The 15,555-nt window shown below is 36.2% G+C and overlaps 2 protein-coding genes across 5 annotated transcripts; both read right to left on the minus strand.

Moving 5' to 3' along the window:
• Nucleotides 1-2,221: 2,221 nt before the first annotated feature.
• On the minus strand, nt 2,222-7,929 carry Tim17b (Translocase of the inner mitochondrial membrane 17b). Of its 3 annotated transcripts, none has more exons than XM_019053958.2 (4): nt 7,868-7,929; nt 6,649-6,839; nt 5,666-5,900; nt 2,222-4,189 (listed from the first exon to the last, which is right to left on the minus strand). In XM_019053958.2, the coding sequence occupies exons 2-4, from the start codon at nt 6,793-6,795 to the stop codon at nt 4,074-4,076; spliced, it is 498 nt and encodes a 165-aa protein (XP_018909503.1). In that variant the 5' UTR covers nt 6,796-6,839; nt 7,868-7,929; the 3' UTR covers nt 2,222-4,073. The 3 variants fall into 3 exon arrangements, with proteins under 3 accessions (XP_018909503.1, XP_018909505.1, XP_018909504.1); XM_019053960.2 differs by lacking the exon at nt 7,868-7,929 and adding an exon at nt 7,686-7,839; XM_019053959.2 differs by lacking the exon at nt 7,868-7,929 and adding an exon at nt 7,583-7,822.
• Nucleotides 7,930-9,201: 1,272 nt separating this feature from the next.
• Nucleotides 9,202-13,929, minus strand: LOC109038781 (uncharacterized). 2 transcript variants are annotated; one of them, XR_011900343.1, is made up of 3 exons: nt 13,689-13,929; nt 9,843-12,594; nt 9,202-9,396 (listed from the first exon to the last, which is right to left on the minus strand). XR_011900343.1 is itself a non-coding variant. In XM_019053970.2 (2 exons), the coding sequence occupies exons 1-2, from the start codon at nt 13,734-13,736 to the stop codon at nt 12,067-12,069; spliced, it is 576 nt and encodes a 191-aa protein (XP_018909515.2). In that variant the 5' UTR covers nt 13,737-13,929; the 3' UTR covers nt 9,202-12,066. The 2 variants fall into 2 exon arrangements, 1 of the variants encoding a protein (XP_018909515.2); XM_019053970.2 differs by having other exon boundaries at nt 9,202-12,594.
• Between the last annotated feature and the right edge of the window lie 1,626 nt (nt 13,930-15,555).

Below are 15,555 nucleotides of genomic sequence, written 5' to 3' on the forward strand. Positions count from 1 at the left end.
CGACACAGTTGCCAAATTTCAAATGTACTAACTTTTTTACATTTAGACGCCATGATTGCTATTTACAAAATTGTAAGACTGGCAACTGTGTAGCAAAAGTTGCCAGCCCGACACTAGCGCTCTCTTGAAACAATTGTAAAAAGCACATCGAAACTCGAAAGTGGAACTGCTGAGATGCAACTCCACTGCAGTTGTTGTTCAGAACTTGGCAAAATGCTTCAAAATTTGCTGCCATTAATTTTTCGTAAGAAAATCACCGAGCATTTAGAAATAAAATTCAAAGATAATAATTTTGAAAGTGCAAGGTAAAAGCACAAATTTTTTTTTTATTATCGATGACCGGTTATTCTTCGAAAAGGTAAATGACAGGAAATCCGCAACGTCGCCAACCAAGAAGCCTGCTTCAGTGGTTTCACGATCAACAGGCAGATAATTATCTGCTAAAAATCTAAAATTCTGTTGAATGGCCTGGAGCATTGATGCAAGTAGGCCAACATGATAAGACTTCCTCCTTAAGCATAGATGAAAAATTCAGTTTAATCTCTGTTTCAATAAATTTGTTTCTCGCCTGCAAACTAGTATTTTTTTTTTTAAAAATTAAAGAGGCACATTATTTTTGATGATTCCAATCGTTGAGCGCAACAAAAGTTCTCACGGAACCTCTTTTTCAGCTGTCAGAGAAAGTTATTTGTAAAAACGATGGATGTCCGTTTGTTTTAAAACTGATGTAAATCACTCACTGATATTTTAGATTAAAAATAGTGAAACAAGTTTTTCAGAGGAGAGTTTGCTGTATAGAAACCCACTGCACTGAATTTTTGTGGTTTTCAATTAGGTAAAAATGTGAGGCTTTTTTTTTCTTCTGATGCTTAGGAATTATTCAACATCCATCCATTCACAAATAACGACTCTTATGCTCAGACCTATCAAAATATATTTCATCCTAAGTTTTGTTGCTTTCTTGCATTATTTTTGAGAGAAGGGGAGCATACGCAGCAGTGCCATTCATTAGAAGTGAAGATTCCCTTGTTGCAAAGAAAACCTTTTTTACTTCTAAATTCAAAGCAGCTAATGAGCCAAAATAAGCATTTAGGAAAAAGAAAAACTTAGGTGTTTTGTCCACATATAGAAAAAGACTCCCCCCTCCCTCCTTTATAAAATGTTATAAAATATTTTGTTTTCGCAGTGACATAGGTACCTATAAATAAATTAGCAGCCCTTTCGAGAAGATTGGAGGAGTGTCATGTCCAATCAGAGGTAAAAAAAAGGTTTCACTCTGAAAGAGGCATCAATTTTTTTTTTTGATCATTAACAACATTTCAACGTTTTTCATATTTGCCCTTTGCTAGAAGATTTTTCACTTAAGACAGGGATATTGACGGTGAAAGTATTAGACCACGTATCTCGGTTTGCGACGTCGCAGACTTCCTGCCATACTTTATTTTTTAAATGAAAAACTACTTAACGTCCAGTCTTAAAAATTTCTGTGATTTTTCCTCTTCATGCGGAGAAAATTCTGTGAAAATTTCAAGGAATGATATTGATTTGGTCTATATCAAAAAAATAAAATGTGAGCGTAGATTTTTAAACACCGCAAACGAGATACGTGGTTTGGTAGTTTCACCGTCGATATGTGCTCTTCAAATCTCGAGAAATTTCTTTTAAAAGTAAGTGGACAAAAATAAGTTTAAAATGCAGCCGAGATGAATGGGTGTTCTCAAAAACTTTTTTGAGCGACTTGCATCTTGCAGCTTTGATCCAAGGATTCACAGATTTTAACTAACTTCACTTACAAAAGAATTTTTTTTTTTTTTTTTTTTAATTAAATAAACTAAAATTGCATAATTTAAACTATACCTATAGACATCTTTGAAACTCTATCTTCAAAATTAATGAAGAGTAAAAAAAAATGAGGCTTAGTGGGCTTCCTGTAAATATTTTATGCTCACTTTGATTCAGTTAGGTAATGCTGAATTTTATAAAAAAAATTCTGCCAGTTAAAATTATGCAAGTTTGCTATAAACGGACAACATATGAAGTCTCCCAAAAATTTGGCTATCAATGCTCACTTTAGTACCTAATATGTACAACAGTACTGCTTCAACAAAATTCTTTAAAATCAGCATCAAGCTTCTTGAGATAATAGTGATTTAAATCCTTTTACTAAAGTCTCAATATAACATAATGAGGATAATAGGAGTTGATAAGGCAGCAACCTTCGTATATTTGTGAAAAATTTTATTTCAAAACAACAAAATTTCACAGATCATAAATCTCAGACCAAAGAATATTGACGTTCTTAGGTACATATATTCGTTCCTACAGAGGATGGAAAACTGGCAAAACCTTGGTATGCTGCAACAGCGATCTTTCCTCAAGGATATTGGCGAAGTTGAGAAGATAGTGATGCCCCTTCTAGATCTAAGACTTACAAATGTGATTCAGAAAAATTTACTGATTTCTAAGGCAAATTATGAGACTAGAGTCCCACTTACACTTAGTTTCAGTATTACATCTTTTTGCTGAGTGAGTTTTAAGAGCAATGCAGTAATGCATAACAAACCAGAGTCATAGTAAAAATAAGGAATCTACTCAGGATGAAATTCCCTGTAATGGTCAGTTTTCATGGAAAGGTCATCGGTTCTTTCGAGCTAAACAGTAGTGAGGGACACCAAAAAACAAAATTTAATTTTTAGCGGAAAAAGAGATCCAACTTAAATCACAGTGGTGAGTAATAATATGTACGGTTACGAAGGAAATCTGAAAGCGCTTGGACAAGATTTAAAGCTCAAAGAGAGAAAACTGATATGAGTCAATAGTGAGCAAAATTAAACTGCATCATATTCCTAGAATTATCCACAAATCGCCGTATCCTAAACAAAAGAACATCTTTTGTCTGCATTGTTTCAGAAACTTAACAGACTAATGATTTTTCATGGGAAGACCATTGCTTGGATTTGTCTGAAACTTTCGGTGGTCTTTTTCATGAGTGTAAAAAGCACTGGAAATTTCAGGAAAATTCATGCGATAGTTCTCCAACAAAAAAATTGAAAGTTAGTGAGATTACCAAAACAATATAGATACGTTGTTAAGTGTGGGAAACTACACAATTTGATAGCATCAAGAAATGTTGACTTTTAAAAGTGATCCCAGTCAACTCAATCAAGTTTCTATCTGTTTTACGAGCACAGAGCGAAACGTGGAACGATTTTACAAGAGAGTCTTAATTGCCAAACAAGTTTTCTTTTCTCATAATAATTTGATGAAAATTGACAGACAAGGTATGGTTTCCAGTTAAATGAAATACATAGACAAATGGTGTAAATTTTCATGCATTTGGACATTTTAGAAACTAGACGTAGATAATAAAAAATTGTTGAGACCATGATCAAAAATAGTAAACACTTCTGCTGCTTCGAATTACCAAGCTCTTTGATAACATGAAATATACGTTCACACTAAGAAGATGGCCTACTTGAAGAGTGAATTAAAATACACGACATTGGGGCATCTTGTATCTCTCATCAAGATTCTATGAATATGGAAACGATGTAAGATTTGTTGCACTCCAAAAGTTGGACAACAAATTCGACATGGACGAAAAGATGGCAACGAAATTATTCAGTCACATTAAAAAATTGGTGGAAAGATATTAGTGCGCTAAATAATTTTTTGCAGTTCAATGGAGAGACATTTATTCTGCTTCAAAGTCATAGAATGATTCACAGGGGAGACATTAGTTTTAGCGTCACGTTCATAAAAGTTTTTCTCTTCAATACTTAGGAAGACTGCATGTGACAAGCTGTTCAGAAATAGAGGCACATACAAAATATTTCCCCTCATTTCTTGCTTGCATTTTGGCGAAAACAATTTCAGCTCTTGGATGAAGGCAAGTTGCAGCAAAAGTATTTAAAATAAAACAGAACTATTCCCATAGTTCAGGGGGAAAAAATTGAAAAAATAATAACATTATATACAGTGAGTGAACAACCCTGCAAAAGCGCACTCGTAATTTTTACTGTGACTAAAAATATACCAGGTATAACAGAATTTGATTCAAGGATTTACTAGGTTCACTGATAGTTCTGTGGGTTCCCGCCGCCAGGAAAACCAAGTGAGGCTGGGTCTTCGAATGGGCCATGCTGTCGAAATTGTTCTGCTGTCAGCCTTGTGAACAGAATACCTACACCTGAAAATTACAGAAAAAAATTAATCAATGAGCGATTGATGTGCCATGATTTTAACACAAGAAAAATAACTTCAGGAGAAAACATTTGAATGTTTCCAGAATTTACTGACTCAAACGGTCAAAATTCCTTGGTTTTTCAATTGACAATTTTTCAATATTCTTTACTGTGGATGGCAATATTTGCTGTTGATGTTAAAATTGACCTCAATACTCTCAATTTTCCTGATTAAATGTACGATTTCCTGCAAATTTCATTTCAGTAGTCGTGAAAACTTGAGCGATTAAGATGCATCTTGGTAAAGGAGAATATTTCAGTCTTTTAAATTGTACCGCAATATTATCTTGTTGAGAAAACAAAATGTCTAATTTGATACTTTTCACTGAATTTATTTAATGAATATTTTATTTTTATTTCAGTTCTAGACATTTTCTTTAAAGTTCTTAGTAAAATATCCCCCCAAACTTCCAGTTCTACAAACATTTATATTCTAATGCTGCGAAGTTTCACCCCTGAAAACTTAATTTTTCTTTGCTTATCATTCCAAAGGAAAATTTCAGGGAATCTTTGTTAAGTAAATTACATAAAAAATAAAATTATCATTCTTGGGTAAGCCAATAAACTTAAGGATCAAACTTAGCAGTGTTCCGATTCAATAGAGCTTCTGTAGCACTGATTGTTTTAATAGACTTCAAGACATGGCAAAAATTACAGGGTTGCCTCAGAATTTGGAAAATGAATTTCTCTAGCGCTTCCTCAATCTCCCAGACACATTTTGGTAAAATTCCCTGAGAGTTGAATATATGCCAGATGGTAAAAAATACATAGTTTGAAATATTTTTAGGCAAAATTAGTAGTTTGAAATATCAAACCCATTCAAGAAAGCAAATTAAGGTGACTTGATGATTTTTCCCTGACACCTTCGTCATTTCCCCTGACTTCTCAAAATTCCCTGACTGTGGCAACCCTGTATTTCTTCACTTTTGAATTGAATTCAGGAATGTTTCGTGCATCCCTCATATTTTTGGTGAGTATTTAGAAACATGTGCTGTTGTGATCAATTTTGTATCCTGTCACCAAGTCAGACACTTCCAGGAGGAGAGGTCTAGAGTGACAATATAAATACCGCTAATCCTGGCATTATAAAACAATTAAACTTCGAAAATTTATTTTGATTTCCGTGGAGAAAAAGGTTTTGAAGCCAAACTTGGGCAAAAGGTAAGAATTGAAGCAAAGAGGCTCTACCTAGAATTATATAATTCATGAGGGGCCTCTAGACGACTTGGAACTTAAGTAAGTTTGAGAATAGTTTAAGCCTGAAATTTCAATGAGTGAGAGAAGTGATGAGATCAGCTACACAAAAATTTGCGAAACTTTCAAAAGTTCTCAGATTGAAAAGAAAGAATGGCTATGAGTTCAAGAACCCCATTGATAGAATAGAATCGTACCGACAGGTTGGAGCAATGAACTGCACATACCTTCAATAAGAGCTAAAAGAACGCCGCCAATCAACGCGCTGCCTGCCATTGCTGGTACACCGTTTCGTGCAGCGAGTATACCCCCTGTGGCTGCTCCACTGATTATGGAATTCCATGGATCCTCTTTATGTCTTAAGTAAACTAAAGTGCAATCTATTGATGAAAACACTCCACCCCAAACCGCAAAATTTCCGGCTAGAATTGGTGATCTTTGTTTCACTGCTGCCAGACTTCCCTGCAATCAACAAAACGGAAACATTAGCAACATTGGAGAGCTTCCCATGATGCACATACTGAATCATGCATGTAAATCTAGGCAAGGATTATTCAAACAGATTTTCAGATCTTACTTCATGTCACTTTCAAACCATTTCATACTTACAAATATATACAAATTTAAATATTGATACACAAGTCTATAGTTAAGTAAAAGCCAAAGAAGCGTAATTGAGGCCATAGCTTGAACAACCACCTGTGGCGGGAAACATAGTTTGGAGAAAACCCCATTTGAAGTTTTGATTATTAGATGCGACGCTGATTTAGCGCCATGGGAAAACTGCAAAAGCATTTTTTTTTTAATTGATTGTACCCTTTGAACGATCTGTCGTGCATTTTTGGAAAGTATTTCAGAATACACTTTAAAAATGTTGATTTTAAACATGTTGTTATAGGTGGTTATTCCACACGCCACCTAGTCTCAAGGTAGAATGTCTTATTAATTGTGTAAAGAATACAATTAATGTTTTACAACTGTTATAGAATGCCATGCAATGCAAAACAATGGTCCTGAGGACTGATGAAGTGCATGATAGCGTTGATGGGCAGAAAATCATTGATACACGCACAAGTCTAAAAAAAACCTAATTTGAACGTATGGTGGGCTAGTTATCACCACGATCCGGTTTCTAATTGAACAGATCTCGTACATTCTGATGAAACTTGATAGTCTACAGATAAAGATTAAAAATACACGGAACACTCACAGCAAATCTTCTGGACATTCCACTTGGGGCATTTCTAAATCCTTTGATTCCTTGAAATAGAGCACCTCCAATAGCGCCCATTGTGAAAGCTCCACCACAGTCATCAACAATTCTCCACGGACAAGGTTCTCGGGCATACTCTTCCATATTGTTCGATTGGTTTTAAATTCGTTTCAGTTAGTTTTACTTATCTGAAATGGTAAAAACATGGTGATGAAGATATTCTTAAAATTCATCATTTTAGCTTGTAACTAACAGCATTCAATTCAATGATGTCGCCTGGTTAGAAGTTACAGTTGAGCATACAAGCAATTATTTCCAACTTGCTTCTGTTCTTGTGTGACTCGTAAGTATTGTCTATTTACAGCCAAACTATCTTGACAGCCCTTCATCAACAGTACCATTCGACATTCAGCTTCGACACCTATGACTCTGGAAGAATTTTGAAAGCTAATGTTTAAGTTAGTAACAAAAGCTTCCTAGTTTACTGATATGATCAATTTTGAACCAGTTTGACCAACGGAAACTGCTTTGGTAGTATCATTGAGATAGCTCATTTCAGTATACAATTCACAAATGTGTGAGAATAGAGCACAGTCCGATGAATCAGTGGTTTAATCTATGAGCCGAGGAGACTAGATTACAAAAGTGGTTGTGTGATTGCAAGACTGCTTTAGCCGATGTTAAAGAGTTCATAACAGATAACATCATAGGTACTGATAAGGCATGTTGTCCATAATTTATGTGTCTCACTGTAGAAAAGTATGCACGGACTCTTTCCAGTCGTGGTCCAAAGTAAGTATCTTAAATGAGATTGGCATAATGGTAACTAAAGGGGATCAAACCCACAACCTCCAGACCGTCATTGCTCATCTGAGGTTAGAGTGCCTGGTTTGCGGTGTTAGAATTGAGATAAAATTGGGTATTTACTTACAAACTGGTTGCTTCAAATGCAAAAAATATTGATCTTAAATTAAACTTGTCAAGGAAGGGCTAACCGTTGCTAAACTTTGTCCTCTCTATGACTATGTTCTTACGTTGTTTGTTCGAGAAAGATGATCACAGGGAGAGATAGGCAGCGGGGACCAAGGACTTTGAAAACTCCCGAGCACGTTTTACGAAATTGCACAACACAAGATCGGTGAGCGAGATAAAAATGAAAGCGAGCAAAAAATGTACAGAAAAATACACTGGCTGACCAAGTGACAAATTTTCTTACCGTGGATTGAGATTTAGTTAGGAAAATCTAAAATTTTCTGACGAAATTCGGGGGGGTGGTGAGGCGGAGCGCAGGAAAAAAGAGGGTTAGGAAAGAGAACAGATCCGATCGCAGCGCACTCACCGTCGATTTATCCAACTACTATTTTCTTACGTCAGACAAGTTGGGTAGGTACTGCGTACAACTCCGTACAAGCAACGACATTTGCCGCTTGCCGTATTGAAGGCGAATTAGACTGCTTCTATCAGAACACCAAAGTATAACAGCCTACCAACAATAGACGTTGCTACGTTTCCTCTCATGTTCTGTTGCTCAACAGAAAATCCATCGTTGGATACTGACTGTTTATTAAAATTGAGGGGTTCAGAGGACAAGTGGGATGAGTGCAGTTTTTGCTACTTTCAGAAATACTTGTTTAAAGTTTCAAAATTACATGGAGCCCTAAGTATGACGGAAAGAACGTTCGAACTCATTTTCAGATGCTCAAAACTGAATTTTAGTGGTACTCACAGAATAAATTGTAGGACTGGCTTTAGTTGAATTCACTGGTATCTCATTTTTTTCAAAAACTGCACTTATCCCACTTGTCTTTCAAGCCTCTCAATTATGTGATTGAAAAAAAAAGAAAAAAAACTTTTAAATCTATTTAAAGTTCGAGAAAAAGTTCAACACCCTGAACAGTATAGTATCAATATCATGACTACTTGCGGAAAAAACAATTAGAAAAAAAGCTCTCTTGGTTACGTCTTAGATTATTTTGTTTTACTCTCTTAATGTTACCTTAGGGCCTTAAGCAGATAGCAGTTCATCTGCCTTAGGAAAAAATAGATCCAAAATTCACGATTTCATGATTAGAATATGTATTGAATGTTAAGGTGATAACTTGATACTGACAGTAGAACTTTACAGTGGAATGGGAACTTATAACAAAACTTTTTGTTGCATCATGGATGGAATTATATTATTCTTTTAATGAATCAAGCCCTCATCTACCCTGCAAAGAAAGAGCACAAGTATGTAGAGAAAAAACATGCTTTTACGTAAAGTTGTGTTGATTTTAACCCTTTCTGTGCACGTTCAGGAACAATATCATGCTTAAATTATGAAAAAAATTATAATATAAACGTGTGAAAAATTAAGATGAACATAGGATTGGTTCACAATACACCAGATAATTGGGGCAGAGTTAAAGTAAAAAATCTCTAAATGTCTATTCTCCATCAACACTGCCTTTCTTTAGCAAGGACATTATCCACCTTAAAAAATGGACACATATTAATCCAGGATGAAAGTATGAACTCAGCACTAAACAGACTAAATGAGTAACAAAATAATTCTTTTTTTATTAAACTTTATTTAATTACAGGTACTAATACATTTTGAAATAATAGTTCAGAAATCAGACTAAAAACCATGGGTAAGAAATTTTAGACACTTTGATCAATATATGTGTTTCATGAGAATTAATTATACAAAACCCAACAAAATTATTTTTAGTAAATTAGTTAATTGCCATAATGTTACCTACTCTTAAGGTGATTCGTCAAGCTCAAGTGACGTGGTCGAACTGGCATGCGATATATCGCATCTTTTAGGTAAAAAATCTCCGCAGATTTTGAATTTTCAGCAAAAAAAAGGACGATAGCCCCTGCGCATGAGCCTGAAGAATCATTCTAAACCCAAAAATCGGCAAAATTCAGAGAAATGAAAACAGGATAGTGTTTGGAAAAAAACCTCGCATTCGATACCGAAATCGATAGCTGAATCGAATGCAAGGTTTTTTTCCAAACACTATCCTGCTTTCATTTCTCTGAATTTTGCCGATTTTAAGGTTTAGAATGATTCTTTAGGCTCATGCGCAGGGGCTATCGTCCTTTTCTTTACTGAAAATTCAAAATCTGCCGAGATTTTTGACCTAAAAGATGCGATATATCGCATGCCAGTTCGACCACTTCTTTTGAGCTTGACGAATCACCTTAAGAAATATATTTAATTTTCTAGACTAGTTGGATACATAAAAATGTTAAAAAATAAGAAAAAAGGAGAGAAGAATGGATTTCTGGCTTTCATTTTAAGCTTCTCAGGGCATGAACAATCCCAAACAGTTGAGAGGTCCTTAAGAGTTATCAAAACTTAATATAATAATCAAAGGAAATAATGGCAAAAATTAAGAGTTTGGTACGGATAAATAATACTGAATTTTAAAATACATTCATGCTGAAACCTGCCTGAAATTAAAATGAACACAAAAAACTAATGAAAAAGATTCTGTCGAATAAAATTATGTGACCATTGGAAAAAAAGTAAAGTCACCTCCTCATGACTTTAACAGGGAATTGAGTTTTTTGAAAAACCAAGCAAAGCCACTTTACTCTGCTGCTAAGATTGCGCATCTTCGCCTAGGTTCATATCAAAACAAAACACATGATAATTTTTTACAAATATTTTAGCAAAAATAAAGAGTACATTCGTTGAAAAAATAAGCCATTACCTAAGATTTAATCATTGTGATTATTTTATGTGAATGATCTTAGCAGCATTTTGACAGATTTATGATGTCACTCAAGAGAACAAAGTGGCAACAAAGTTTTTGATTGCCATGAGAACGATCATTAACTGATCAGCATTGTAAAAAAATTTTACAGTTTCCATGCAACTTTTCATCTAAAAGCAGTATTTTAACAGAAAGTAAGCTAACCTAATTGTGGAGGGGGTGGAGGGGGGGGGGGGGGGGCTGAGCGATTGAAGCCTTGCTTCTACGGGCAAAATGGCACAGTTTCTAAGTAAGAGAGAGCTGACACTGCCCGTTCTTCAAGGTGCAGTTCTAATACCTATACCTACTTTAATAAAAAGCAGGGAATAATGGGGAATTATCTCGAATAAGTTATCACAGTCCAAATACAACAAATAAAAAAAAAATAACCTAAATAACAAAACAAACTAGATTTTTACATGTATGAAACTGGGACTAAAAGGGCACTTACATCTACAACGCTTCAAAGCTAATATTAAAAAAATGTATGATGACTCCCAAATCATTCAATACCGTGATTTGGTTTTTGCTTGGTATGATTCATGTGTACTTGACTTTTAATTCTACATTAATAAAAAAAGTTTCAACTCAAACTGAGCCACAAAAATTGAACAATTTTTGTAGTATGCTATTTGGAAAGGGAAAAAAATTGAAGTTGACATGAGCTTCTACGAGAATCTTGACCGTTCTTAAAGAAATTAAGAACTAACAATAAGTTCAGAGTGTATTATGATTAGATGCCTACAGCGAGGTCTTCTTAGATCAAGATTTCCCCTTCTTTTAAATTCAACTACTTTTTAATTTAATATTTTGATACAACAGGCTAACCTAGGAAAACAATGAATGTCATGGCTAGAAATTCACATGATCTGATAAATACAGCTTCAGTAGGTTGTAAAAAAATTCGGCCAAAAAACTAATATTTTCACAAGTTTACTATGAAATCAGATATTTCATTATAAGGGCTGCCGCTACCTATAAAGAGACCGTCTTCCTCTTTTGTATTAAAACACTGGGACTTTATTGCTTGTGGTAAATATTCCGTGAGGACATGTGTTATTCTCGCGGAAAATTTCAAAGTTAAAACTTCTGGCCTCTAAATATATGCCTTCATCATGGCACAAAGAAAAACGAAAAGGAGGCTTAATTAGCTTTTCTAATTGTTAATTTTCCCATAACATTCTAACAAAATAAATAACTTCTAATTTTATGCATTAATTCAATGTATTCTTACTCTGTTCCGTGCAAAAAATAACCATATTATTTGGGAGAGGTTCCTCACTTATTTACCATGAGTTCAACAGAGTTAAGTTACACAATATGAAGATCAGCCTTATTACACGAAGGGTGGTAACTTAAAATAAAGGAGAAAAAATAAGAAAAACAAATATTAATCACAAAAAGAGCTTAAAACAAGGTAAATTTCCAAGCAAACTTCTAAAAATTCGGATGTAAGAAAAGGGAGTATTCATTCAAGTTGTTAACAGAGCTAGAATTATAGGTATGATACCTCCATTATCCACTCATCACTCATTCTAGTTTGTTTCTTGAAATTGATTGATACACTGTGAACATCCCTTGCTTAGATTTAACTCTGAGCTAGCGTTCTAACATCTCACAAAAATAAAATGTTCGATTTGGAAATAGATTCAGTCTTAAGGTCAAATTATGAGGCACTACCTATTCTTGGGCAGCTTGACAAAACAAGTTCTGTCTGAAACTCATTAGGCCATGGCTGACGTCTCATCAAACTCCTCTCATAGCTTGGATTCTCACGACGAATAAAATTGAAAAGTTCTGTGTCGTTTTCAGGGTTCACGCCCGGATCGATGAACATAGACTCAGGAAAGAACAACATATCTTCACCACCTTCATCCTCATCAGATTCATACTCACCGCCACTTCCATCATCATCCAAGTCGTCACCATCATCATCATCGTCATCTTCGTCATCATCGTTGTCATCATCGCTGTCATCATTTCCCCATCCACTGTCTTGCTGTCGAGCGAGTCGGCGAGCTATGCTTCCTCTACGTATTTCATGGTACACACCACACATGAAAGCGATGATGCAAAGAATTATCACTGTGGGAATGCGAAAACGTGATTCCCAGATCATGTTGATAATGAACCACAAAGTAGATTTAACAGAGCTTTTGGAAGAACTGACTGGAAGATGTAAATCATCATAAACCTGTAGGAGAAGAAAAAAGTGCTTTAGGTACAAGGCTTCTGTGATTAGAAAATTTTCTCTTAAATATTGCCCTCCCCCCCCAACCAACATTGGTCTCACCAGATTCATGACTGTCATTGTCAGTACAGTTTTAAAGAATTGAAAATCAGTCTCAGTGGTGATCTCAAGATCACGATTGGGACTAAATGTAACTGGGACTCAGTTTACTCCTGCAAGAATGGCTCGACTTAGTGTTTCTACTGATAATTCTCTTTCCTTGTGGATGCTTACAGAGATGGAGCTCATATCAGATAAGTTGGCAGTTGTTTACTGTTTACTGACAAAAGAATTGGACACTTTTAGCTATCGACGGTGTAAGTCGGCAGTCACATAACTCGGTTTGCGACATTGCAGACTTCCTGTCATACTTTAATTTTAAACGGAAAACTACTCAACAGCAATTCTTTGAAACTGCCGTGATTTTTCTCCTCTGTGTGAAGAAAATTCTGCATAAACTTCAATTAATGATGTCAATTTGTTATCTATCCTTTAAAAAAATAACGTAGAGGCGGAGATTTTCACCGCCAACGAGATATATGATTGCAGACTTACGCCGTCAATATATTCCCTCAGAGGAAGGTATAGGTTTGGGGTATCTGGGCACACAGCAAAGTCATCACTGTCGGTCACTCCTCGATTGCTATTAAGCGGCAGCATCATAATTACTAGCCAACGGAAAGTAAACAACTACCAACTTATCAGTCGCAAGTTCTATTAAAGCAGGGGTTCCAGGTCCTCCTGTTGCATCATTCCTTACGGTCAAAATCTTCACCCATGAATGTGTACCGGTGGTACAAAGGAAAACTGCTTCCACATAGCCTTAGCCTCTGAGTAAATACCAAATGATTGGGGAGGAGATATTTGCAGTGTTTCAACTACAACACAGAATGTCAAGGAGACAGCGGGGACTGTTTCAATGATGGATGTCTGCGACTTCTGTAGAGTCAGAACATTTTGAAGCTCAATAGAGGATTCATCAGCGTGTAAGGTTGTATACCTAGTTTAGAACACATCCAAACATTCTAAGGTAATGGTAAAAACGTATCTGAACTTACATTGTACTGATCGCTTAACTTGATGGCAACATTTTGAGTAGCACTCATATGCGAGGCTAATGTTAACAATAGCTCTCGTATTTTCCCCGTGATGTAATGGCACTTGAAAAATTGAAGGAAAAAACACTGGCGTCGATTGCCAGTTGATGATTACCCGAAGAAGTTAGAAATTACTGCAATTTCACAACAGAACAACGAAAGCTGATAAGTGATAAGGTTCATTTCTAGGTTAGGTAATTGTTGTGAAACCTTCGATTCCCATTGGTTCCCGCCAATTCTATGGCGCGCTCGGCAAAATATACAAATTGACGCGCCAATTTTCAAATTAGCGGGGACCGCTCAAGTTGCGCGCACACCGGAAATCAGCAATACGTGGTTGTGGACGGTATGACTTGTATACGGCACAACTATTTAAATCTTATTACGAGTCGTCTCTGATTGGCTGATTTTACCCGCCAAATTTCCAATCCGCTGGAGCCCTTATGAAAAATAACGAGGTGTTAACTTTTCATTGAAAACAAGGACAAATTCACTCGTCGAAGATTTCAGGAAGCAATTCTCTAGATTCTTCTGCAGAGATAGATAGGTAACACGCGACACTTTTTTCTTTTACACACCAATAACAACTCGACCTGCACATTTTATTTTCAACTTGAATATGACACGACAATTTTTTCCTAAACACACCAATGACAGCCCGACCTGTGCATTTTATTTTCAACTTGAATCAGGCCCGCCACAAGGGGGGGGGGGGATACTGGGTCCCTGATCCGGGGCCCCGACCCCGGAGGGGGCCTGTATTACCCGTGAAAAACCACTACGAATTATCACATGCAACCCTTGTTTCGTAAGAAAAAGTGAAAAATTTAATAAAAAATTTCGCAAAAGGTGAATAGATTTTCAGGAACACGCCGGGGCACTGTAGAATTCTTCTTAAATTTTCAAAGAAGTATACTTCTTGGAAAATTTCTATCTATTTTCAAGATTTTCAGTACAGAGGGATATTTTAAGTAACTGCGTTTCATTTTCTTCCGTCGTCAGATGCTAAGAGTCTCCAGTCTGGGCATCCTTGACTTCAATGGCTCATGGCTCAACTCCCTTGCCATGGACAAACGAAGGGGAAGTCCAGGGGGCCTGGCCCTCATAGAACTGAAAATAGTATCATATGCCCCCCCCCCCCAAAAAAAAAAATAAAAATTTTCCATATGTTTTGAATGCAACAATTCGCAAGTATTTTGTGCTGAAAGTAGAAAAAAAAACATAATTATTCCGCATAAATTGATGGAAAAATTCTCTAGGGAAGCTTCAAATTCCAAGCTTCCAATTAGTCGTATAAATTCTAAAATTTCTCGGGGGATGTCTCTCGGACCCCCCCCCCCCCTCCGTGCTTGGGGCCCGGACCTTAAAACTGGTACCAGGGCCCGAGATGGGATGTGGCGAGCCTGCATGAAGGCTATTTCCATTTAAATCTTCAGTCAAATTCATACGGCGCAGTGATACAACTATTTGAACTCTCCGGAATGCGTCAGGTATCACGCCGCATTTGAAGGCGTTTTCAAAACAGCCAAGTTCCGATACCCGGATTATCGTTTTGCATAGTTCATATTCTTTTGTTATATTCCGTACCACTCGTTCATTTTTAATCCTCGTAGAAAAACCACCCATTTGTAAATACAATTCAAGCTGAAGCGCACTTCAGCTATGCATTCACCACTGCAAAAATTTCAGAGGAAATCGACAAGCCCAGCGTGCGTGGAGGCTATCTCCATTTAAATCTTCCGTCACATTCTTTCGGCGCAATGATACAACTATTTGAACTCTCCGGAATGCGTCAGGTATCACGCCGCATTTGAAGGCGTTTTCAAAA

Source organism: Bemisia tabaci, chromosome 8 (assembly GCF_918797505.1).
Source record: "Bemisia tabaci chromosome 8, PGI_BMITA_v3".
NCBI classification, from domain to species: domain Eukaryota; kingdom Metazoa; phylum Arthropoda; class Insecta; order Hemiptera; family Aleyrodidae; genus Bemisia; species Bemisia tabaci.